Source organism: Balearica regulorum, chromosome 2 (genome assembly GCF_011004875.1).
Source record: "Balearica regulorum gibbericeps isolate bBalReg1 chromosome 2, bBalReg1.pri, whole genome shotgun sequence".
NCBI lineage: Eukaryota > Metazoa > Chordata > Aves > Gruiformes > Gruidae > Balearica > Balearica regulorum.
In genome coordinates this window covers 147,895,122-147,920,071 of record NC_046185.1, presented here as the reverse complement: position 1 = coordinate 147,920,071, position 24,950 = coordinate 147,895,122, and the positions used below count along the sequence as shown (strand labels likewise).

Below are 24,950 nucleotides of genomic sequence, written 5' to 3'. Positions count from 1 at the left end.
AGTGATGTAAAAGTTAGTATCTCTTCCTCTTTTAAAAATTTCAACAGAACTGTGTGGCTATTTTATTAATGAAACCTTTCTTTTTGCAAGTTTTTAAAGCAAAAGTGATGATGCTTAATTAAATCAGCTGTTGTGTCCAAATTAAGCGTTGATGTTCATCCCTCATTGAGGGGAGTTAGAAAAGAATTAAGTTCAGCAGTTGCTTTTGCTGCATTTTTTAAACTTTCTTCATAATTATAGTACTTTACCTTTTGCCTTAATTGCAAAATATTTAAAATACTACAGAATATGGTAAGATTAATGAAGAATTTTGAATTAGGACTTATTAGAATCTTTCTAAGCTGTCATTTTCTCATTTTTATGATTTTAAGATAGTCTGTTAAGAAGTCAGCATAACAGGTTTCAGATTTTGTGTTCAAAAAGCAGCTCCTGTGTCTGCCAGAATAGGCAGAAAAGATGAATACAACAAAAGTGATGTTTCGCACTTTGTAGACACCTAGCCAATACCTCTTGCTGTGGATTTTAAATCCATTAACTTAATGGTAGTGGAAAAAAAGCTCTCCAATAACTCAGGGAAAATTGGAGACCAGCAAACAGGGATTTGGTGGCAGGGGAAGCAAGATGTAGAGGAATTCAGAGCTGGAAGGCTTTGGAGCAAGGAGGAAGCGAAGAGATGGGGTTCTAGAGTAAATTGCCTCATACGTAAATTACACTAGTGCTTAACTCCAGGGTTTGCTTTGTTGTTGTTTAAGGTGACCTGCTGATTATGTAAGTTAAAATGCAATAAAATATAACTAATATCCAATATTAAGAATATTCAGGACTTCAGGTACCTGAAATGCATTACTGTAGATTATTAGTTAACAATGCTTAAAGAAGTGTTACCTCTTCTGAGGAGCATAAGAGCAGCAGCGACCTCATGTTGGAGATGTTTTCTGAAATGACAGTGCAAAAGATACCTTGTACGTTGTAGCTAGCTGGACAGAGAGCTAGTAGCTATACTAACATGATTATACCCTGGTACAAAGATCTTGTTTTGAATATAAGTGCTTTTCTCTTCAATAATACACTGACATAGGCTTGAGATTTCAGAGTATTTTGGACTTTTAGTATAAGTAGATTCACTAGGGCAGCTTATCTGGAAGATAAAGACTCCTACAGATACTGAGTAGTGTTGCTAGTTACACATGCAAATTATTTAACAAGGTGTTACAGTGGTTGATATAAGGATGGCTGCTACAGATTTTAGTTGTTTACTGGGTTAATCTAAATTATTTCTTCAGTCATTTAAGAGCCAACAAGTTATTTTCAAAGTTGGCTGTCATGCATCTGCAACTAATGCAATTGTAGATTAACTTCTAAAATGCATCCATATTTAAATGAACCCCATTTGGGACAGAAAAGGGTAAGAGTTAGCAATACTTTTAATTAAATGTTGCTTCTGCCACTGAGTTTTTTCAAAGCCCTGCTGCTTCCTCAAATTAAGGAAACAAAACCACCTGCCTGCGTACACAAGTTCTTTGTCAAAGGAAACTTTATTAAAAGCAAAAGAAATAAGCCCCCAAAACCAAACCAATAACAAAAAATACCCACGCCCCCAAACCAACAAGAGGTAAACTGAAACTTTTTGCCACTTCTTGTATTGATTCCTTTTACCTAGCATCCTGCCCTTTCCCCCATTTGTTAATGTGAATATTCAACTTACAACAGCTCTGATTCAGGTTGCTGAGCTTCTGCCCATGCCTGGCTCTCATTTATCCAATTGTGTGTCTTTCTCCTACTTCCCCTCCTCCTTCAAAATGTCAGATTTCAGAAGGAGGCACTTAAAATAATTAAGGTGGGCCTTTACTGAAGAAAAATGCTTTGTTTGTATGCCCTTCTGATGGCCTGTGCCATTTTATTGTAGCCTGCATTTTATGTCAAGAAACTGGAAGAAAAATGCATGAGAGGAGGATGAGAGAAACTAAAAAATGATTGTTTTTTTTTAAACTGTTGACAATTGTATTTTGAGAGAGGCCACATAGGCTTTTATATCCATGCATTTAGTTCAGTTAAATTTGGGGATGAAAATGGTATCTTTAAGCTTGTTTGAATAATTGAAAAGGGAAAGGAATACATCAAGTGTATCATAAATCAAATATTTGTGGTGTGAAAGAAACATTAAGTAGAGTGTAAATTACATTGACTATTACTAAGTTCAATTCTTATAATGTAGGCTCAAAAAAAAGATAGAAAAAGAATGCAAATTGTTTCTAAGGTCGTTTATAATTTACTCTTTCATGAGAATCACATGGAAGAAGGCTATATATTGTAAAAAAAAATAAAAAGGAAAAAAGAGAAAACAAAACTCAATTAAAATGCTTATTGGAACTGAAAATTGTTCTTACAAAGAAATAAACCAGCTAAATATTAGTGTCCAAGAATTTCAGTTCAAATGCCGAATGTAATACAGAATAGACAGTTGTGTTGAGTATACTTCTCTTCTGTGGGAGAAGAGTCATACGTAAATGGCGGTTTATTCCCAAACCAGAAGTTTTTTCTTTGGATGTGCAGACATACAACTCAAGAAGAGTCATCTTTCTTAAAAATGTTAATTATTATTTGCAAAATACTTCCTTCAGAAAACTGAAGATAGGAGTGTTTGGTAGTATTTCTGTCAGCTACTTTTTCCTCCACCTTTATGTGATGAAGCTTAGCAATTAATGTCTTTATTTTTACACCAACTTCATTAATTGGAGTTAGCACTAGGAAATGGTTTTTTATTAGTTAAATTATGAACCTGTTGTTCTCCTAAGTGTAATGAAGCGGAAAGCATTTTCGTTTGTTTCAGACGGAAGTGGATTCTTGTTAAGAAAATAAAGTTTCCCGTTATCTTCTATCTGTAATAGTGTAGGTGTAGCACATACACCCTAGCAGTGAACTATTGGAGGAACTTTCGGTGGCTCGCCAGTAATAAGGCGGCAGTTCAAGCTCAGTACGTAGTTGCACTGGGTATAACCTAGTGAGATTATCAACAAAGCTTTCAATTACAATTGAAACTTCTGTTTATAAAGACCTTTGTGTAGCACGAAGTGAATTAAAACAAAAAGGCCAGTAATTTATTTTTATGTAGACTACCAGATGGTAATTACTGTAGCTGATTTAGTAGCCTGGAATAGATTCAAACTTGTGACCCAGAGGTGTTTAATTTCTTGGCATTTTTTCCTCAGGTTTTCTTTTAATCCATGATTACATTTCAACACCTGTTTAGAGATGGTTCAGCTTTGGCCTTAAACGGATTGGCAATGTGTCATTAAACTCAAGAGGCTTTGCCAGCAGGGCATCTTCTTTGGCAAAGGTAGCTTTTAAGCTAGATTTGATTAGGTCGGCAAACATTTCTGTGGGTTGTTTTTGTCTTCACATATGACTTTACATAAAATCATCATGTGACATTAAAATAAAATTTATTGCATTTAATAATGTATACCTTAAAAAAGAGATTGTTATTTTAAAGGGATTTATTCAAGTCAGTAAGGTTAAATATCCCTTTAATTCCTAGCTTTGCAGGGTTTTGACGTGTTCCAACTTACTGTACAGCACCAATGTTGATATAATTTGTGGGGAGTGAGCAATTGCAGGATGTGTGGCACGAGTGATTGCCCATTTGCTCTGTTTCTTGCTGTTTCGCAGCTGTTGGGAGAACCAAAGTAGGGATGAAGCTCTTGACCCTGAGGTCAATTAGGAGCTTAGAAGCAGGTCAGAGGAGAGTGGATGGTAAAACAAGTATTCTGGGTGTATGCAAGTGAGCAAAAATAATTTGCGTCTAACAGAATACTCTCTGAGGCTCCGGAGACAGAATGTGCTTTCCTGCATAGTAAAAGTTTTAAGTAAATGTAAGACACTAAAGAAATTTGCCTTTAATTGTCTGTTTTTCTGTGGCAGCCAGTTTTGTTCTGCTCCTTCAAATCACTTACTGTATGTCTGCATATCCCAGCACACCCCTTAGAAGAATGTAGCTCCAAGAGTAGCTTGAGCGTACGAGGCGATACTGGCTCTCAATTAATGGTGCTGTTCTGTTGTGGTACGAGGCTTCACGGGGTGCCAATGGGTGTCTAGGAGCCCTTGGAGTATTGGCCTCAGTTTCCCCTTCTGGCTGCCTTTGTTTCACCAGTGTGGATGTGGAATAAATACCCAGCAGATACTGCACTGGTACAGCCTGCTGCTGGTCACCCCATGTGTCCAAGGCTTGGGAAGCATGCTTCAACTGCCCACTGGCTGTATGCAGCTGAAGAGCCTGGCCACGCTTGGTTTTATTCCAAGGTCAAAGCATGATTTTCCGCTTATAAAGGAGGAAGTAATGCAATTCCTATTTATTTACTAGTTTGCCTTTGAGTAAACATGTAAAAATGCCAGAGAAATATAAATCCTAATGTTTTAACTTTTTTTTACATTATTTCTTACTGTAACACGTTGATTTATAAACACTAGTTGTTTATAAACCCATCAAAAGAGTGTTTTTGCTGTGGTATAATGGCTGGCATTTTTATTGCATAGAAATAGCAAATTGAAGGTTGGATGTTGCAGTAATTTTAATTTGACTCCTTTTTCTCTGTTTTTTGTACAAATTGTACAAGAACACTGTACTTAAAAAGACAAAAAACTAGTTCAAGAACTTCATACAAATATTTATCTTTAGGTCTATAGATTGATTTAATAAGAATTAATGCAAAGAACATTATTTCAATATACTCATTTTAAGTGTGCTTGTGGGAAAGTTTCCAGTTAACTGTGAATTCTGAGGGGATGCATTTTGTTTGTATCAGCCCCTTGCCCAGAGGAGTAAAATGTGAAGGCGATTCTATCACAAAATCAGTAATGAAGATTCACATATGGCCAATACAGCAAGTTGTTTCCAATGTTTGCCTTATTTCTCCTAATTTCGAGTCTTTCTGAGTTAGACCAGAAAGCCAGGAAGATTAACTGGGGGCGGGGGGAACCAAACAACCCCCCAAAAAAACAGCACAAAGCAAACAAACCAACAAAACCCCATCGCCTTCCCCAAAAGTCAAGGAGAGGCTGGAGTGGCTAAGTCTTACTCAGAATTGAAGTTTTTAGTTCCAGAATTAGTACAGTTTGAATAAACACTGTATGTGTTGATTTAGAAACAACAAACAAATAAACCAAAACAAAATAAAAACAAACCCAAAACCCCACAAAAAACCAAAACCCACGAACAAAGAAAAAACCCTTAAAAGTCCAGTATCAAAAATTTCTGTATTTCTGCATAACTCAAGTGCAACTTTGTCTTGGCAATCTCAAATTTATTGACATGAGTCGATACTGATATAAATAAGAACTGAAATAAAAAAAAATTGTCAATATTCTTGATTCTTAATTGTGGTTAAAATACTGAAAATATGTTAATGAAGTGTTTGTCAATTTTATTTTTCTTCCACAACACTTCTTGAAATTGTTGGTTAAATATGAGGATAATCACAGGAGCTTCCTATACATGGCAGTTGAAATATAATTTAGAAATACTAATAGCAGATTTTCTTAATACACTTTTTTTTATTCTGTTTCTTTTTGGATAGTGTATATTTGAAATCATAGTATAATAAGCCAGCATATATTAGCCCTCTTCATTATTCTTTTTGCTTAACTACATGCATATTATTGCTTTGATGGTGAAGTAATGTATTTGTGTTGACATTCTTTTTAAAAAAATTTCTCAAACTCCTGCAAATGAGAACAAAATATTTCTGATAGGTAAGCTGGAACTTTCAGTTAGAACAGTTCCAAGCTTTATATTTGTGTGTCTCTTTCCTCTGTCCCTTTCCACCCCCAAGAAGGACAAAAATGTTGCTTTTCCTATGTTTATTACCTCTTGAAGGTGAAGTATATACCAGGTATAAAATTTTCATGTTGCACATATTTTGAGCTGTTTGGGAAAGGATCCTCTAAAAAAAAAAAAAAAAAAAAAAAATCATTACTGAATCTTGGGGAAGGAGCGTTACATTGGAAGAGGCTCTATCTATGTTGCCAGTGGTTTTAGGGCTCTAAAATGTTTGTATTGAGGCAAAATGACTGCTTAAATGTATCACCCTGGAAAAGTAAAAAATCTGAACATAATCTATTTTGAAATACTCTTACTACCAAAACTGAATATGCTTGAAAATGAATATTCCTGTTTAGACTGATACTATTGAAAACTAATGAGGAGTAAATTGAAATATGCTTATTTATGTTAAGGCAGAAGTTTTCTTCAAAGAACTTCCTATTTTAAACTGTTTTCCAGTGCTTCTTTCATGTTGACTTATAAGGTCTAATACCCATATAGTTTGTGTCTGTGGCTAAAATCTTTGCTCAGGTATGTCTTTTAATTTCTCTTTACAACCTGTAGAACCATTTCTTATGCTTTTGTGGGAAGGATTTGATTTTCAAATCTTCAAAATCCATTTTGATTTAAATTTTTTGTTGTTTTTTTTCTTTGCTTTGCTTTAAATGTATACTTTTTTGTGTACTTCAAAATGTGCAGTCTTCCCTTTTTTTGTGATTATGGTATCAGCAATAATAAACTGTGATTAATAAGATAAAAGGCTGATGTTGCCTTTGTAACCTGGATATTACTCCTTTTGCAATGATAATCCATTTTATATCTATAAAGCAACAATACTACTAAATTTCATTTACATGCTTCTGACTAGTTTTCTTTGTTGTTCAGCTATTGTGTCTCATTTTCATCTGAGCCACATTTCCAATTGTTCAGTGATTGACATGCTGGAGAGATTGACAGTTACCCCCTAGTGCCTGCTGTCTGGAGATCCCACAAGCAATAATGGATTTTACACCAGAATTTAGCATCAAATATTGGCTTTCAGCGTCAAATGGGTTAAATTTAAATGCTGGTTAATTGTAGCCATTTTGAAATCATAGCCTTAAACAAAAGCATTTTTTGGATATCAGTATGTCTGAGTCCTGTGTATGCCACGCAACCCAAATGGCTCAAACTTACAGCAGAAGTTAACCATTACATTTATGCCTGTTTCTGTTTCTTAATGATGCAAATAGTCCAAATCAGGAGAGTACAAGGAAAGTTTCCATATGCGGTAGGGAATTCATATTTCAGTTGAACCGAAAAGAGAACCACTACTGATTCTGATTTTGTCATTCAATGTTATAACACAGAAACTAAGTATGTTTCCTCAAAGCCTTCATATCTGCTGTTAATGGTAGTCCTGTGCTTACACACTTTTTTTTAGCCCCAATTCTACTAAAACCACCAAAACCTCCCTCTTCCCCATTTTCGAAACCAGAACTGTAAGCATGTGAGATGGTCTCCTCTGCTGTGTTCCAGCAGCAAAAAGTTATGTGAAGTCTTTACAGTTTCTTCTGTGTGTTGTGACCTCCTACATAAACCCAGCAAAGAAATGTAACTTCCCATTTCCCCCATACCCAAATGTAAAGACAAGCAGAGAGTAAGAAAAGGTATTTTGGAGGGAGATGAAACCTCACTGATCTTTTGTGAGAATTTGTCAGAGTTTTTCTTCAGATGCGTTGACTTGTGTGGGTGAGATGTCTCCAAAGTACTATAAAGCTCTGCTTGGAGCTGAATCATGTTTCCGTCCTGTGTTGTCCCACCTCCTTCAAGTACCTTTAAAGGGGCAGATGCCAATATAATGCAAGGAGCAACTGTTGTGTCATAGTATCTTTGCAGGAAGCAGTGGTTTTGGATGACTTCTACTGTTAGAGGCGGCAATAATGACTGCTTAACTCAGTTTTTATTTTCAAAATTTATTAAGATGTTTTGTTTCATTTTTAATGAGACCAGGTTTTGTTCAAATTTATGGGACTATAGTTGAAATTATAAAAGTATTTACTGATGTTTTACAATACGCTCTACATTAAAATTTAAATCTCCCTTTATATGTAAAAAGTGAGACTGTTAATGTAATAACAAGAATAAAATTATTTTTGGCTATAAAGAACTAAAATTGGGTTTATCTAATGCTATAATCAATTTTGATTTAATACAATAGATGTTCTGCATGCTTGGAAATGATAAATATTAATTTGTCTTTTTCAGCATTTCTATTACAGATTCATTGTTTTTGAATGATTATAGAAATCTCTTTAAACTGGTAAGTGAGAGTAAGAAAACTCTCCATACCTCTTACTTCAGCAATCTGGTTGTTCATATTGGAAAACTTTCAGTGCAAATCTATAATTGCTAATTCATCAGATTTTGGAAATGTGTAACTTCTGGTGAGATTTGTGACAGGACTTCTAGTTTTATGTGTAAATTTGCCAAGTAGATTTAAGTTTAGAATCCAATCTAATCCTTGGAGAAAAAACTTAATATATATTTTCAATACTTTAATAGCAATGTAGAAGTTGGTTTAAAAAAAAAAAAGTGGGGGGAACAAGTTGGGTTTAGGAACAAGCAGTTAATGTTACCATAACGAGTTCAGACTAAGAGGACTGCTGCCTAGCGATTGCCTTTGTCCCTGCACATGCTAATTACAAACTTTTCTTTCTTCCTTGAACTTCCAGATTGCTGATGTGAGCAAAATGGGTACATGGCCTCTTACAAAGCTGTAGGTAGTCATCAGAAATGTTTTTCTAACCATTTTGCTTTTCAGGTTGTCAGTGAGCATCATAGACTGTAATAGCAACGCTGTTACAGTTGAACCTTTATTACGGAAAAATTCTGCATTCTAAACAAATACTTTCTATACTTAAAAACTACTGTAACTGAAGGAAACAAATGTGTCTTAATTTTTTTGCGAGGTTAATTGAGAACTTAAAACAGAGCCATTGCAATAACTTGTTTGTATAAGAATGCTAATGCCATTGCAACATTTTCTTAAAGGATGCCAGACAATTATATGTAGAATATAAAGAAACAAAAATGAAGGCGAAAGAAGATGCCCTGGCTAAGGCTGAACTTGAAACACTTCTGAGTGAGTTTTTACCACTGTCTTAATAAACAAAGATGTAATATGATATACCTACTACACAGGATATATGTGAACAAACATTTTTTATAATCTTCTAAAATATGTGTTCTATGTATTTCTGTACTGCTGTTAAATTTAAATATGCTTTTAATTTTTTAATTTTTCAGTAGGCTGGTTTGTTCCTGTAGAAGCATAAAGCTCAGGTGGTACTTACATAGTAGCAACAAAAGCATACTTTGCTAGAAATGTTGCTTTTACGGTAGAGGGAAATATCAAATGTATAGATCTCAAAGTATACATTTTCAGAACTGACCTCTTGTGTTTTGAGCATTCTTATATTCTCTTTGTACATATTTTTTAAAGTATTATGTTTAATAATTCTTTTGTGCATATTGAATTGATTTTTGTGATAGAAATGGAACATAATTTGAATTTCCAAAAGCATGGATGCAGACTTCAGAGAAGGATTCATGCTATTGTTGAAATAAATGCCTTAAAGTCTTTACACTGTTACAAAAGACCAGAGAAGGCAATTAGCACTTGCCTTAATAAAGTATTTGGAATAATTATAGGTGACTTTTCCTTTTCTTCTTTCAGTTACTTGCTTTTGCCAATGATTTAACCTACTCTCTTCTGAAGACAATTTTTGAAGTTTTTTTGTGTCTGTGTTTGTATGTGCGTTCTTGCTTTATTTACTGTACTTAAGTGCATGCTTTTAAGTTCCTTTATTCTGACAAGTGCATTGAGTGCCCTATAATAATTTACTAGCTTTGAGTATGCATAAGCCTTTAGGCACTTAAAATACAGCTGCATTATTTATATTTACAGAATAGCTTAATTTTGAAAAAATCAGCAAAGAGATCCAGTTTCAGCGATAATTCCCAACTTATCTGTAGCTGAATCTATTTTGAGAAAATGGATAACATTCAGCACCTCAGTGAGCATTGTGGACCCAGGCCAAATCTAGCAAAATAGTGCATTTAATGCTTGTTAGGGCAGCCTGCCATTATGTTTGAGATACCTACCACAAAATGGGCCCTTGAAAAGGGTCTTGACTCGGGTTATTAAAAACTTGTTAAATTGTCAGATAGTAGCGTATTGCCATTGTTCAAAATAGCTGGCATACATTCTTCATTGAAATCTGTGAACCACGGTTTTAAAAGGACTGGTTTTTGAAAACAGAAGTGCAAGTGAAAGTATAAAGTCATTAAAATTGCAGTGTGTATGTTCCTGTGTTTCACTGAAAGACCACGTGTGAACTTTTCAGTATTTCCCTCTGCCAGGTGTCGCGCGAGAGTCACTTTTTTTTTGTTGTTACCTCCAGTAGCAGTGCCCACACCTGAGAGGTGTGGGTTTGGCACACTTCCTCCTCCAGGTCACCCCTCGCCTCTCACAGCAGCACCACCCTGTCCCCTGCCCGGTGTGACATGGCGCGTGACCCCCCACCTCATGCCTGCCAGCTCACCCAACGTCACTCGTGTGAGCAGCGGCCAGTCCTCACCAGTCTCACTGGTTGGCATCCTGTCCTCCCTTGGTAGGCTTGCTGGCAGGGAGCAAGACAAGGATTGAGAGTCACCACCTGGAATTAGCAGTTTGAAATTTGTCACAGAATTAATTGGTCAGCCATAGCAGTGCTATTGCTGGGCAGCAGAATGAGCTGGCGGTTAACTTTTTAAAAAGGCAATAAGACTCCTAGGAGAAGAACAAGAGATGCATCTATGTTACTGTAGGCAAAAAACCAACTTCTATGTAATTTTTTTCCTGAAGCTTGCATATAAAGCGTCTGTAAACTTGCTTATTTCATTATATTTTTCCACATTGTCACTTCACAATTAGCATAGAAAGGTTGTAAATCACCAAATGTGCATTTTTTTGCCTCCATTCCTCTTAATTCTAGAGACCATTCGTGGAATGCGAGTTCATAATAACCGTTCCATCTATCTAATTGAGTAAATGTATCTCATGTGGATTAGCAATAGCTATTTTACAGTGCTTGTTTTTTCATGACCTAATTGCTAGTTTACCCCCATGTCTATCTGCTTTCCTGCTGAAATTGTGTGGTATTCTGTAGGCAGCTTGAGCTAAAACCAGAGAAGGGTACTGGAGGTGGAAAATATAATTTGCAAAGTAAGAAAGAGAGGACAGTATTGAGATGTCATTAAAGTGCTATATTTGGTAAGGAGTGTGAAAAAGTCATTTCTTGGTAAGTCAATATTGTGCACAATTTTGATTTCTTTTTCTGGCACTTTTGCAGTGTTTTCTTCTCAATCCATTCAAAACTGTCATTACTACCTTAGAGAAATATAGCAACTTTACACTACAAAAACAGAGCAACTTACAATACAGACCTTATGTTTCTAGGAAATGTGGTTTTGTAGGGAATTACAGATAACTGGGTGTTTTATGTTAAAAAAAAAAAAAAAAGGTTTGCTTTACATTTTCTGATTGCCTTTTCACATTTAGATACCAGAACACAAAATTTATTTTAAAATTAAAGTGATTTAATTAATAAACTTTCTGTTAACTTCTCCCTCTCCTGTAGTGTCACACATGCATATAATCCCTGCATCAGGGAATGATTCTGTAACAATATATGGCCCTGATCTTCATAGTCGTGGGATATAAAATAACGTATGTATTAACTGAACTGAGAAGACTTAGGGCATGCATTGTCAGGACAGATGACTACCAGTTTTTAAACTTAAATTGCAAGTTTTGAGTAGTTATCAAGACAAATTCTAGCGGCTCTATTGGTCCTTTTCTTGCATGGAGTACTTCTTTCAACCGTGTCCCTTTTAGGGGGAAACACGTCTATTTTTCTCTCTTTATACTTGGCCTTGGTAATTCTCTTACTTTCTGTTGTTCTTATGCTTGTTTTCCCTGACCTTCAATACGAAGACTTAAATTTATTTTTAAAATATGCCTTTTAAAAGAAATAGCACCTGCTAGATATTGCAGGTGAACTCTTCACTGGCATCCCAGTTACCAAACACACCTGCATTGTACATCCAGAATTCTTGCCCTGATGTACAAAGCATCTGGAACAATCCATGGCAAGAAACTATTTTGTTTCTAGTTGTAAATCATGTTGAATAGCACTTAGATTTTGGGGTTTTGTCTCACCCCCACCATTCAAGCTTTAACTGAAATACAAAGTTACTAGCCCTATGACTGTAATACTAGCTGTATTGAGGCTTTATGGTGGTATCTATAGTGGTATTTATATCTCTGTATAGGTCTTTATAGTAAGACATGTTTTACCTGAGGGTCTGCTGTGAAAAATCCAGAGCTGTAGTGAACCCTTTAATACATTTGATTAAGTTTGATTAGGCTTGGTGGTTCTCCCTTTCCAGACAGCTTGGAATGTAGCATGTTGCTTTGGTATCTTTTTATATTGTTTCATGAAACTTAGGGATAGAAGCCATCACTGGATCATTTAGTATAATGTGTTTTATTTCAGACCCTTACAGTCAAAAATCAGTGAAAAATACTGATTTTCATGACTCGTCTTGTTTCACTTGTTCTGGTGATGCACTTTAGCTTTTAGCATCTTGTTATGCAAGATACAATATTGATCAGAAAACGTCGAAATGCTTTCCGTTCTTCATGGTTTGTTCAGACAATTAATTTTACAGTTATATACTTATATCTTAATTTCAGTATGGATTTCTCTAGCTCTAGCTTTCAATTGTTCATTAGTAGCATTTTTCTGTGCTTAAAAAAGGGAGTTTTATTTATCTGCGGATATATAAAACATTTCTTTAGCCCTTGATTACAGAAAATCCACAGAAATTTAGTTTTCCAATGTAGCTGTAAGTATTGGACCCTGGGTTTGTATATAGTGTTCTAACGTTTGTCATCTTCTGCTTGTAAAATCACTTTTCTTCTATTATTACTGTTCCGTTTACAGAATCACAGATTACTTTAGTTCCCATTGCTCTGATAGCTCATTTCATATCGCTTGTCCACCATCACTACAGGCTCTTACATCAAAGGTTCCTTGTACTCAGTCCCTCATAAGAACAGATATGGCATAAGGTCCTTAGCTGTGTAATTTTCAAAAATGCTTTTGGTTTGATTGGTCCCAGACTACCAGTGAGTCCATGTTCCTACTTCTTCCTGTACTTTCGTCTTCACTGTAAGCCATTTTGACCAATTTTATGTAATCTAGCACTATGCTGAAGGTGACTTTACATTTACTTCCAAATAATTGACAAGTATCTTGGATAATTGTGTTTAGTATTAATCCTTGCCAAAATGCAGTGTTCGCATTCCTGCGTAGTAATGATTTGCTGACAAGCAGGTTCAGAGAAAATTAATTCATATAATGCATGCTTTTTTGGTTGGCGTGGGTGTGAATGTTCTGATCACTTAATTGTTACCTCTGAAGCCTAATTATGGCAAACGAAGTATCATGCATTTCACTGATTGTTTTGGCAGGCCTGCTGAAAGGATTTTGAACTTGCAGGCTTGTGTGCTTTTTCCAGTTGTTTCAACTAGGCTAATGATGCCTCTCCCTACAAAACTTGCTTCAGATTTTATGGAAAGTATTCCGCTAACGGTGTATGAGGCTCATTTGAAAGAGGAATGCGTGTTTCTTTATATGTTTGTTGGAAGGCAAATTAGCTCGCAAATATTGGAGGTTCATTTCTAACCCTTTGATATTATGGGGATGAGGTATTTTGGGGGAATAATTTTTGGAAGGGTAGATACTTGGAGAAAAAGATGAAAGACATCAAACCCTACAGCTTGTGAGAAGTGTTTTGTAGTTGAGGATATATTCATCACTGAGCATTTTTTTAGTCCATTTGCTCAAAAATAAACTAGCTTCTAGGTCTCAGTGCAGCAGATGTATATATCTGTCTCCAACTCATGATGCATTCATATAATCCTGTTGGCTTTATTATGAGTACAGAAATGTATATTTTTTTAAACATATGAGTGTTTGCCCAATGTTTGCATGAATGTTGAATGCAGTTTGCACCATTTTTTTAAAAGACCGTCAAAACCTTCGTACACTTTTTTACCAGACTTTTGGGTCAATGGTATTCTATCTGACTGTGTTGCTGTACATGCAAGTGATTTTTTTTCTCTGTCATTTTTAAACAAATTTTAATGCAGTGAATGCTTTGGTTGTCTTTATAGTTACCTAGGTAAGTGAACAATATTGAAAGAAAAGGAGATATCAGTGCAGTATCTTACTGACTTGCCAAAAAGATGTTTGCTGTCTACCTCTGTGTGTCATCATATTTCTTCTTAGCAACACGTGAGATAGCACTCTGTGCCTTTTTGTGATTTTTCAAGACATCACTGTCTTTTTTGACCATATTTTCTATGAATTCTTGTTCATGCTTAAAGCTTAGAAACCTTGAAGAGAGAGGGAGCTCCAGCTTAATGTGTCATACTTTCTTTGCAGACGTTTGGCACTTGTTTTTATTTTGTTTCTTTCTATATGAAACGGCCATTTTTTCTGTGGAAAAATTCTCTCAATTCTTTACATTTACATCAGCTGGTGGGTAAAACCAGTATATACTTTTCTGAAAACTTTAAAATATGGATCTGTGATATTTATTATGGAAAAAGCAACATTGTTTTATTACATGGCACTTGATCCAAAATGCTAGCTGATGCCTTATCTTCTAAAAATGACAGCTGATATATCTTAAAGCAAATAACCATTAGCCAGATACTATTAATTCTGCCACTGATAAAATTAATGTAGTAATAAGGTGGAAGGACTAATGAGGAAGGTCAAAGTATCTGATTATGTGCAAGTAATTCATCAAACTTCAAAACCCGCATCATGGCACCATAAACTGGTAAAACGTATAGCTAGCACTGGAATAGTTTTGGAGGCCTTTAGGAACATAAAGTACTGTACAAGTAAGAGAGTTAGCTAATTGTTATTGTTAAAGTCTAGGGATCCCAATGATGAGTGTGTTTATATGCTGTTCAAACATAGGGGACAAATTATATCTTCTTTTTTTTAACTCTAACTTGTTAAATACACAGCCAAATTTAGTCTTCTGGTAAAGAACTTGATAGCTCTAAAGTTAGAAATTACTCATAGAAAATTAGTGTCCTTGCAGCGTGAATTCAGCAAATGATAAATCAAAATTCCTTCTGCTGCAGAAGGATTAGAAGTCTGTACAAGTCGTAACTCAAGTAAAATAGTGATCATTTTACATTGAAGTGGTAGCTATCAATTTCCATAGTGCTTACGATCTTGGATTATCCATTTACTTTCCGCTGTTGCCTGGTTTTTTTATTCTGTGTAATAAACTAGAAAAGTTACTACACTGTAATTTGTCAATTAAAATATATAATGCTCCCAGAAAACAGTACTGAGAGTATGCTATTAATTTACCCTTTTGAGCTTGAAGTCAGGCTCTGGTTTCACCAAGACTGTTTCTCTCCACTGCATTTCGTTGTATGAGCACCAATAACTCTGGTCATAGTTAAGGTCTGCTGGATATTGGTGCCTGCATTGGGGCATAGTGGTCTGACTGCGTCTCCAGTGGACAGTGAGTAGGCTTTCACAAAACTAGGAGGAACCTCTGAAATATTTTTCTGTATGTTTTTCTTGCATTTCAGTTAAGTTTATATACAACAATATTATAACAATATTTGAGAATGGAGTAGAAAAACGCATTTTGAAAGCCTGTCCTGTTACAGTGGATGGCCACATAGTGTAAGTCCAGCACCATTAGAAGATGACACTAAGTATTAAGGCAACACTTGTGTTTCAAAACTCTGAATCACAGCTGCAGTTGTTGCTACTGTCAGCACCATCAAACACATCCTTGCTTTAGGTTGTGGTGGTAGCGGCAGCTTCCTGGCTGTCTGTCAGGCCTTACTAAATGTGGGAGTCAACTCTCTAGGCATCATTTGCTATTTTGAAAACCTTATCCTTACTCTTTTCAGGGAAAAGCACTAGGTCAGGTCACGAGTGTCTTTTGGGCTGCCAGTTGAATTGCTGGTGATGAAAAGATGACATGAAGGAGAGAGGTTTTCTTCCTAGGTATCTGCTGTGGACTTCTGTTGTTTGGGTGAAATAGCATCAGTGATCTGTTTTGCTTTCTTCATCTTCATCTGAAAGAACAACAGTGCTTGGCTGCCTTAAGTTGAGGCTTCGTAGTGTACATCATTATCTCTGAACATAACTTCTAAACTTCCTCTCTCTAAAATCCTTTATGATGTTACTGTTAAACCACTTTTATGTGCTTTCCTATTCTAAAAAGTGGCTTTCAAAAATTCTCATGTAATCTGTTCTCAATGGATTGTTGGCAGCCCTATGTCAAAGGTGCTGTGATTTCAATTATATATATAAAATTTATTTTTTTTTAATTCAATATGACAGCCATTGTGGTATGTAAGGGTTATGCCGAACTCTTTCATCTTTTGGTATATGCACAGGAGACAGTAGAGACAGGTTTTTTAATTCTGGTTGAGTGCTTGTTTGAGGGCGTACAGCCATCTTCTTTAGGTGGGATTTCTTGTTCCTTTGATAGTCAGCAAAGAGCAGGGTGTCTTATCTGTGTTAGGTCTTCCTCTCTCACTTAACTGCCTGAAGAAAGCCTAGACACAGTTTTTGATACCTCATTTTAAAGTGGGGTGCAGTTCCTTCTGGAAATAATCTTACAGCCTTAGTTCTAAAACTACAGAAAGAGCCTAGATCACATATTTGCAGGCTAGGCTCTTCATTTTCCAATGATAGTTAGATACATTCAGGCTTTAACTATTTGCATATTTTGAGAGAGAAAATTACAAAGAGTAGCTGATGGGATGCAAGGTACAAGAAAATCCAACTGTCTCGATGTCTCCATTGGTAAATAATTCCAAGTGAACACACGCAGTGTGCTTGATTATTTTGCAGGATTGAAATACAGTAGTGGAAATTTGTCATTTAAGGTGACTTCCTAGAATATTTTGCCAGTATATGTGTTTGCAGTAAATAGCTAGTGAAGCTGTTGTTACTTATCCTTGCAAATCTTAACTCTGACTCAAGAAGCTCTTACATATGGCAACTTTGGAGAAAAATGAGACAATGGTTAATATATGTGATTTGGTTATAAAAATTGCCTTTTGAAACAGACAAAAAGAATTTTGCAACAGTATTGTCTCGAATAACTTGCAGCACTGGTATGAATTTCCTGTTCTTTTTCGACTTCTGAAAGGTGCCATGAAACAGTTCTCTCTCCATTTATTGTTTTCTTAAGTATTCAGTTGCTAGGAGTTTGTCAAGTCCGTTGAGTCTTTTCACTGTTCTGTTCCGCGCATATATTGGTAGGAAAAGGAATTCTGCATCAGAGTCTGTAGGGAACAGTCCTGTCCTCTTCAGGATTTTTTTTGGAAAGGATTTCACGAAAAACAGGTATTTCTCCTCTGGTGTTCAGAAAAAATATTAGGACATGGTTGCAAAGGCAGATAAGCTGATCTAATGGCCCACTGCTGCTGAGGAGTGTGGTTCTCCTTTTCCTTGCCCAACACCTTTAAATGATTTGGATTCTTTCTTTTCGTTTGAGTGTAAAGGAGTAGTTTTCTGCTAGGTGAGTGAATTGGTTTGCTAAGTGGTTGGATGACTGTCGAAGCACAAATAGGAGAGAGAAGCACACAGGCACACAGTGAAGAGTGGAAAGGTGGAGGCAGAGCAGAACTTTCCTCTTTTGGCTGCAGCCAGCCATTAGATCAGCTCTTTCAGTTTAGTAGCATCCTTAGGAGCATCCAGTTATTGTGAATACAGCATATTTTTAAAACAACGAGGAAAAACCAAGAGAGTCCCACTTGGCATACCTGAGGTTTCTGGATGCTTTCTGAGTGTTCAGGCTGCTTCCTCATGTTCAGGCTGGATCCTCATCCTCTGGTCTTTCCTAAAGTTCTGGCAATTTTCAATCATTTCAATCTTTCTTGTGAGATCATCTTGCATAGTGGATATGTTTTCAGTTGCTGAGGTTTAGGTGATTGTTGTCCCTCCTTCCTGTCCCCTAAGTTTGCTGCTCCCATTTAATACCATTTGAAGGACAGAGAGAGCAGAAAACAGTGATCAGTTTGAAAAATGAGGTCCAACATTTAAGTCTTCCTAAATGTGTAAGTGCTGGAACAGAGCTATTTGTAGTTACAGAAATCTGACGACAGAGACGCTATCTGTTGACTCAGAAGCTGTTTCTCAGCACAGCTGACCATAAAGCAATACAAAATTGTCTAAACCTCACCTTTCTACCTTTGCCAGTTTCTTTGAAGCCAGCTGGACTTTGGAAATCTTTTAACAGCTCCCTATGCTTTTGCCTGTACTAATCTTAATTGCCAGGTGTGTAGCGGTGACAAGAGCTAACTGTGGTTTTGAGGGGCTCCTGATTTGGCCATTTAAGGTATAGTTCAGAGAGAAGAGGGGATAAGCGTGTGCACTGCTATTTACTTTTCATAAAAATAAAATTATTATGCAAAACTCTGAATTCTCCTTTTAACAAAGAAATTGAAGCCCCTTCCTCAGTGGAAATTTCAATATAGCATTAAGAGTTGAGGAGCTAAGCCTACTTCTGAATTATACTCTTTTGCAGTATTAGTAGCATTACGTTTTCTTCTTTTTTCACTTTTGTATAGAGGAGAAGAAGCCTAAAGTCAAGAAACCAAAATCAGAGTTCCCTGTATACATGGTTCTGGAGTCAAGTGCATACGTACCATCATATGATCATGGAGCATCCATTGAAGAGATTGAGGAACAGATGGATGATTGGTTGGGAGGCAGGAACAGAACACAAAAAAAGAAGGTAAGTTCAAAATCTTTCATGTTATATATTTTAAATGTTGATTTATTTGCTTGCCTGTTAAGAGAATGGAATAATGTACGTATGCATGCCACCACAATATTTATATATCGTTGAAGTCTAGAGAAGTATTAATTGTCAAGCAGAGACATAATGGAAAAGATTATATTGATGTTCAGTGTTATTTGTGTAATGGTACTGGAAATGTTGTTATAATAGGATGTTGTTGATTAAAATATATGAAAGCTCTCTATGGTTTCTAATGTAAATACTATTCTTGTTCACTAGAAATTAGTAGAACATAATGCTGTCAAGTTATATGAAGCTTGGTTCTTTCTCTTAATAGCAGTAAATAAGATTTTGCTTGCAAGAATAGCTTCTCTGTTTAAAAAAAAAAAAAGCAAAGGAAAAAGAAAGACGAAACCTTCCCTACTTAATATCCAGATGTAGTATCTTTTGATTATGGAACTGCTTACGTACTTTGTGCGTTTCATCTGACTTAGGGAAAAGTACTAACAATTCAACTTAGGCCTATTGCTAAGGTTCTTGCTACTTTGAGATAAGGGTTCTTAGTGGCAGTTAGTGTAATTATCTTCTGGTAAATTTTATTAAAACATACTGGCTTGAAAATGTATAGTTTTCATTTTAGAACTGAGATAGGCAAGTGACAGAAGAAATGTTAAAAATTGGTCTACTGACTTGAAAATCTGCCTTGCCTGGAAAACTGAGATGAAGAATGATGTGTTTGGAGTGCAGTTAGGGCAACACATTTTCTTCAGCATCAAAATAGTGAAAGAAGTTACTGTTGTCATTTGTTTGATTCATCTGTGCTGCAGATTTGCTTACTCCTTAGTTGTTTTCAAGCCTGTGAAAAATACTCCCTCGCATTTTTTAGCCAGACCTAAAATTTGTACTAAAATAATTTGAATTTTGTATAACCTGATTAATCATCTACCACTACTGGATTCCTAAGCTTCATGACTTCCCAGTTGCCAGTTTTCTCTTGCTGTTACTTTTATCTTTCTGTATTATCTAGTACATCTGCATTATGTTTACTTTTATATTTCTGTAACAAAACTGTTCTGCAAATATGCTTAGCTTTTGACTTCCATGTAGGGGATTTACACTCCGAATCCTTAAACACTGGAGCATATTTTCATGCACTTAGACAAATTAAGAACTCGGGTCCTTAATTCTATAGATGAGTTGCCTGGGAGTTACGAGCATATGTACAGTCATTGCTTTGTTTACCTTAATTCAAAAAGCACCCATGGATTGGATTTCTGTTAGTTGCATCTCTGTGAAACAGCTTTTCTTACCAGGCTGTGTGGGCAAATGATTAAAGGAGAAAAGATTTATGTTTGTTTACAGAAGCTTGGGTTGGTTGCATGCTTGACTGTCTGAATCCCCGAATTCATCTTCCCCTCTGATGGAAATTGAGTCTTTCTTTGGATTTCCATGAAAGAAATTTAAAAAGACTGGGCCTATTCTAGGTGTAATTTTGCACCTCCTACACGGAGTGTATAGAAGTTGTGTCTTCAGAGTCACTGATAAGAGAACAAGTTGCATGTACATCCTTTTAGAAACAGAAGTCACAGAAATTAAAATATATCAAAGAACTGTTATTAAAAGGTAAGTCACTTGCTTTTCTACACTTACACCTAGAGATTCAGTATTGCATCTCATCACTTTGATTCATGAGTTTATTTTTGGAATTATATTCTGTTACAAATGGGGTTAACATTTTTAGGGGCAAGCAGGCAATTTGCAGGTATACTGTCTGGGTAAAGTGTTTGACCTGAACAAACTGTGATGAGGTGTGCTTCCTTTCCTTGACAGCTAATATGTTACCACAATACAACATCAACATTTAATACAGTAGAAGAGAGAAACAGATTCATAAACTGTACAAAGAAATGGAGAATATATGTTACTGGCTGTAGTAGGTTGTAGGAGCCATTTGTATGTCAATATGAGAATGTCTGTCTGTATCATATGATTTGTAATAAGCTCGCTGTGAAAATCGTTGTACCTCAAGTGAATTGTTCCTAACTGTCATTTGATGCATTTTCCATTTTAGAAAGATGTGTTTTCTGCCACTACACATCATAGATGTGAACTGGGACAGTACCCCTCTTTTACCTCCCTCTTCTGCTTCTTGCATGGACATGCAAGTGCTGTGTAACATTCACCTCTCAGTTCTGTTTGTCTTAGGAAGAAGTTACTCTTTCATAAATCATTTTGCCATCAGACTTTTTCTTTGGATCGTCATGCTTCACTCATGAGAAAGCTTGATAGCTTTTTTTCTTTTCTTTCATGATAGCTCAAGGATGTGGATTATGTGTAGTCAACCAGTCTTGAGAGCAGTTATCCATGTAGGAAATTGAAGTAGCTTGATAAAATAGTATGTTGTTATGTCATCCATCCAGAAATAAGGAAGTGGAGTTGGTGTCCCTGATGTTGGTGTCCTGAGTGTAGATACTTACCATTCATTTCATGTTGTTGGTGAACTGCTTTGCACTATTGACATTTGCACTTTGGGAGGTGCCTGTAATCCACAGAATAGAGTTTTGGAAGTGCTGTACCATGCAGACTGCCCAGTTTGATTAAAAATTAGATTATGTTCAGTTGTTAGGTTGAAGTCAGTCCCCGTGATTTTTTTTTTTTATTTTTCTATTTTTGAATACATGATGATATTTGAATGCTTAGGGTCCTTTCATTTAGGGTTTTTTTCTTTTGTGGTCTTTTTTTTTTTTTTTTTTTTTAAGCTGGTTTAATGGCTCATGGGCTACAGTCCTGTAAGCTGTTTACAAATGTTTCTTCCAGTTTAGAAGAGGACATTTTATGCTCTTTGGAAGAGTGAATTTGGAAGTCTAGGGTTATGAATTTAGATGCATCAAAGCTGTATAAAAGAAAAATTAAGATTTTTATTGTTCCATCTGCAACAGGAATCTGGATGTTTTTTCTGATAGGTATTAATCTAGGAAGTAACATTATCATAGAATCATTTGGGTTGGAAGGGACCTTAAAAATCATCTAGTTCTAACCCCCATGCTGCCATGGGCAGGGACACCCTCCACTAGACCAGGTTGCCCAAAGCCCCATCCAACCTGGCCTTGAACACTGCCAGGGATGGGGCCTCCACAACTTCTCTGGGCAACCTGTTCTAATGCCTCACCACCGTCATTGTAAAGAATTTCTTCCTAATACCTAATCTAAATCTACTCTCAGTTTAAAGCCCTTAACCCTTGTCCTATCACTACATGCCCTTGTAAACAGTCCCTCTCCAGCTTTCCTGTAGGCCCCCTTCAGGTACTGGAAGGTGCTCTAAGGTCTCCCTGGAGCCTTCTCTTCTCCAGGCTGAACAATCCCAACTCTCTCAGCCTGTCCTCATAGGAGAGGTGCTCCAGCCCTCTGATCGTCTTCATGGCCCTCCTCTGGACTCGCTCCAACGGCTCCATGTCTTTCATTTGTCCAAAGGCAAATTGGAGTACCAGTGTGTTTTTGGATTGGTCTACTAATTTTTATTGATAGTTGCTTAGAAACATTTGAGTTTTTACTGTCTGATGTCTGAATATGATACGGAAGCTATTACTGTACCGTTGATTACTGTTTCCATAGGGTTTAAGTATTGAAGTACATAAGGAGCAGGCTCTAGAGAAGAAAACAGCTTCCTTAGGCAAGGTAAAATGATCTACCAAGGGATGTAGAAAGAGGAATGTTTTCTGATGTGTTTGGGGTTTTTTTCCGGTTTTGTTCATTTGTTTTCCCACAAGGCTACATAGCTGGCTGAAAATGTGCTTATAGCATGGTAAAGTTGTTACTCTGTCTTAGTTTGAGAACACACAAAGTTTATGTCCATAAGGGGCTTGTCTTGCTATGTCGTTACTCTCTACTTAGAACTGAATATTAAAAGAAAGTGAGCTATTGGGAGATACTGAGATAATATTCAGTATTACAGAACTGAGAGGTAATTTTTCTGCATTTCTCTGCAGCAGTGCTCCATCCACCTTTAGGATTTTTTGTATAGTTTTGATCGTTGCACTTTTCAGAAAGAAAGAAAAATTAACAGGAAGACTAGATCAGCAATGAAAAGAAATTTAGAAAGCCAAATTTATGAGGAGAGGTTAAATGGAGTTTTAGACCAGAAGAGGGAAACTGTTTGAGAATAACTGAATGCATTGTTTTTCCAATCCATTCCAGACTGGTTTAGGTAAAATGATAATAATTTATCGTTTACTACCTTTCATAAATTTGTGAAGAAAGAAATATTGAATTTAATTTGCAGCCAGGATATTTAAATTCAGATTTGGGAACACATGTAGGGGGAGATGCATAACCAGAGCATATTACCTAGACCATTTTTGAAACCTTTCTTTGACCATCTATCCGGTTCTTAAACTCCATCTGTTGAAAAATAGTGTGAGCCGACTCAGTTGTATTTGAGAGCATGGAAATGAAGTCATGAGACTCTTGAGGGTTTTTTCTATATGGGAAATCATATACTTTACTAGCACGAAACTGCATATTCATGTAGCTTACACTATTCGTGCAAACTGCATAAGACCATGCAGCTGAGAGGAATTACTAAAATCTCATTCCCATACTGGTAACAAAGTTCTTCAGAGCAAGTGCTGAAAAAGTTTGTGTCTAAAATTATTTTTGTTTTGTCACTGAATGTTTGTACTCCCAGATTAGATCTTCTTTCGGGTTGTTAAGAAGAGATAAGTAGCTTAATTTACTTAGCTTGAGCTTATTCTATTTTTTTTTCTTTATCTGTCACTAAAAAATTGATTGGAAAAAAGTGTTTGGTGTATACTTGTTAAGAATTAAGGGAAATTTAGAGGGAATGTCACTATGGGCTTCCTTCTAGCTTGCATTATTTTGTGGCCTGCATGTGTTGTTAGCCACTATTGCCTTATTTTGTAGCCATTTAACTCTTTACTTTCCTGTTGGGCAACCTATTATGTAGAGCTGGAAGAAAAAAGAGCAGCTTGATAGAGGACATGTTTTGTTACATCTGATCTTGTTCTCTCCTTTCTGCAAATATTCATGCAAGAATATATGTATTTACCATTTCTGGAATCATTCTATTGATGAATCATTGCCAAGTAATTTCGCTCCCAGTGGGATTTCTTTGTTTGATTTGGTTTTACATGATTTGTAACACACATTTTCATGAGAGTTCATTGTGTATGTGAATAATGTTGTTGTTGCATGAAAACCTTGGCCCTTGAGAAATCAATGGGAGATTTATCGTGGTCTTCCAGTGGGACCAGGATTATAATTCCTTTTGGTTTACAGACTACTCATCTTCTTCCACTGGAATCTCCTCTTCATTCCTTATCATTATTTGACCGATTCGTCTCTGAAGATAGAGTTCCAAGTTCTACTTCAGTGAGGGGTGAATACTTTTGACCTTTTGATATTTGCTTGCTCTGTAAAGGGGAGATAAAGGTGGAGAAAGACAGTGCCTGATCCCTTCCAGCTGGACCAGATGTACGGATAGAAAATCATGTTTCTCATTATTTTTGTTTTTCATGTTATCCTGCAGCACTTCTTGGCATTTGGGTGTTTTTGATATTGCAGGAGCACCTGGCTTGATTTTACTAAAGCAGGAGTAGTAAAAACTATTTTTGTGCACAGAGCTTGGGAAGCTTAGATAATGTGGATCTCCTGCATTTGCTATGCTTTACTTTTTATCCTTAAATTAGGATTATTAAAAATACCGTGAAACAAAAGTACACGTAAGCATTGTTTTTACACAGTTTATTGGTAGGTGCTGGAAACATAGTAGTTATCATTTTTTCCAGTTGTTGAAGTGTAGGCTGTGATCATCTTGTACTTAACTCTGTTTTTTATGCTTAAAATGCAGTTTGTGTTTTTATTTTTCTCAGCCTGGGCCATCAAAGCACTGTGTTTCATAGATAGGATATTGATAACCAAGTGAGCTTTTTAATCATGGAGGTTTTATTTGAAAACTGGCTGTGGAACAACAATATAAAGTAACTTTAAATGTACAAAGGTCGCTCTGCTTTATAACCCTAAAAGGCAAAATGCTCTACAAATGCTAAATTATTATTTTGTTAGTTTAAAAAGTATAGTTTTGACAATTAAATCTTGGTCATTTTATAATCTTGCACATTTCATAATTGCCAGCTAGCCTGCCACCTGCTCTCTTCTGCCTTGTATCTTCCCACATCTGTGCTGCTTTGAAATCTGAGCATGCTTTTTCTTTAGTAGCAAA

At 36.1% G+C, this 24,950-nt stretch overlaps 1 protein-coding gene across 1 annotated transcript in view; it reads left to right on the top strand.

Annotated features, from left to right (window-relative positions):
* DNAJC1 (DnaJ heat shock protein family (Hsp40) member C1) overlaps positions 1-24,950 on the top strand; it is a 112,350-nt gene that overhangs the window by 52,439 nt on the left and 34,961 nt on the right. The window contains exons 7-8 of the mRNA XM_075746347.1: positions 8,852-8,942; positions 18,540-18,706. Coding sequence (XP_075602462.1) covers positions 8,852-8,942; positions 18,540-18,706 — 258 coding nt within the window. The remainder of the gene's footprint in view (positions 1-8,851; positions 8,943-18,539; positions 18,707-24,950) is intronic.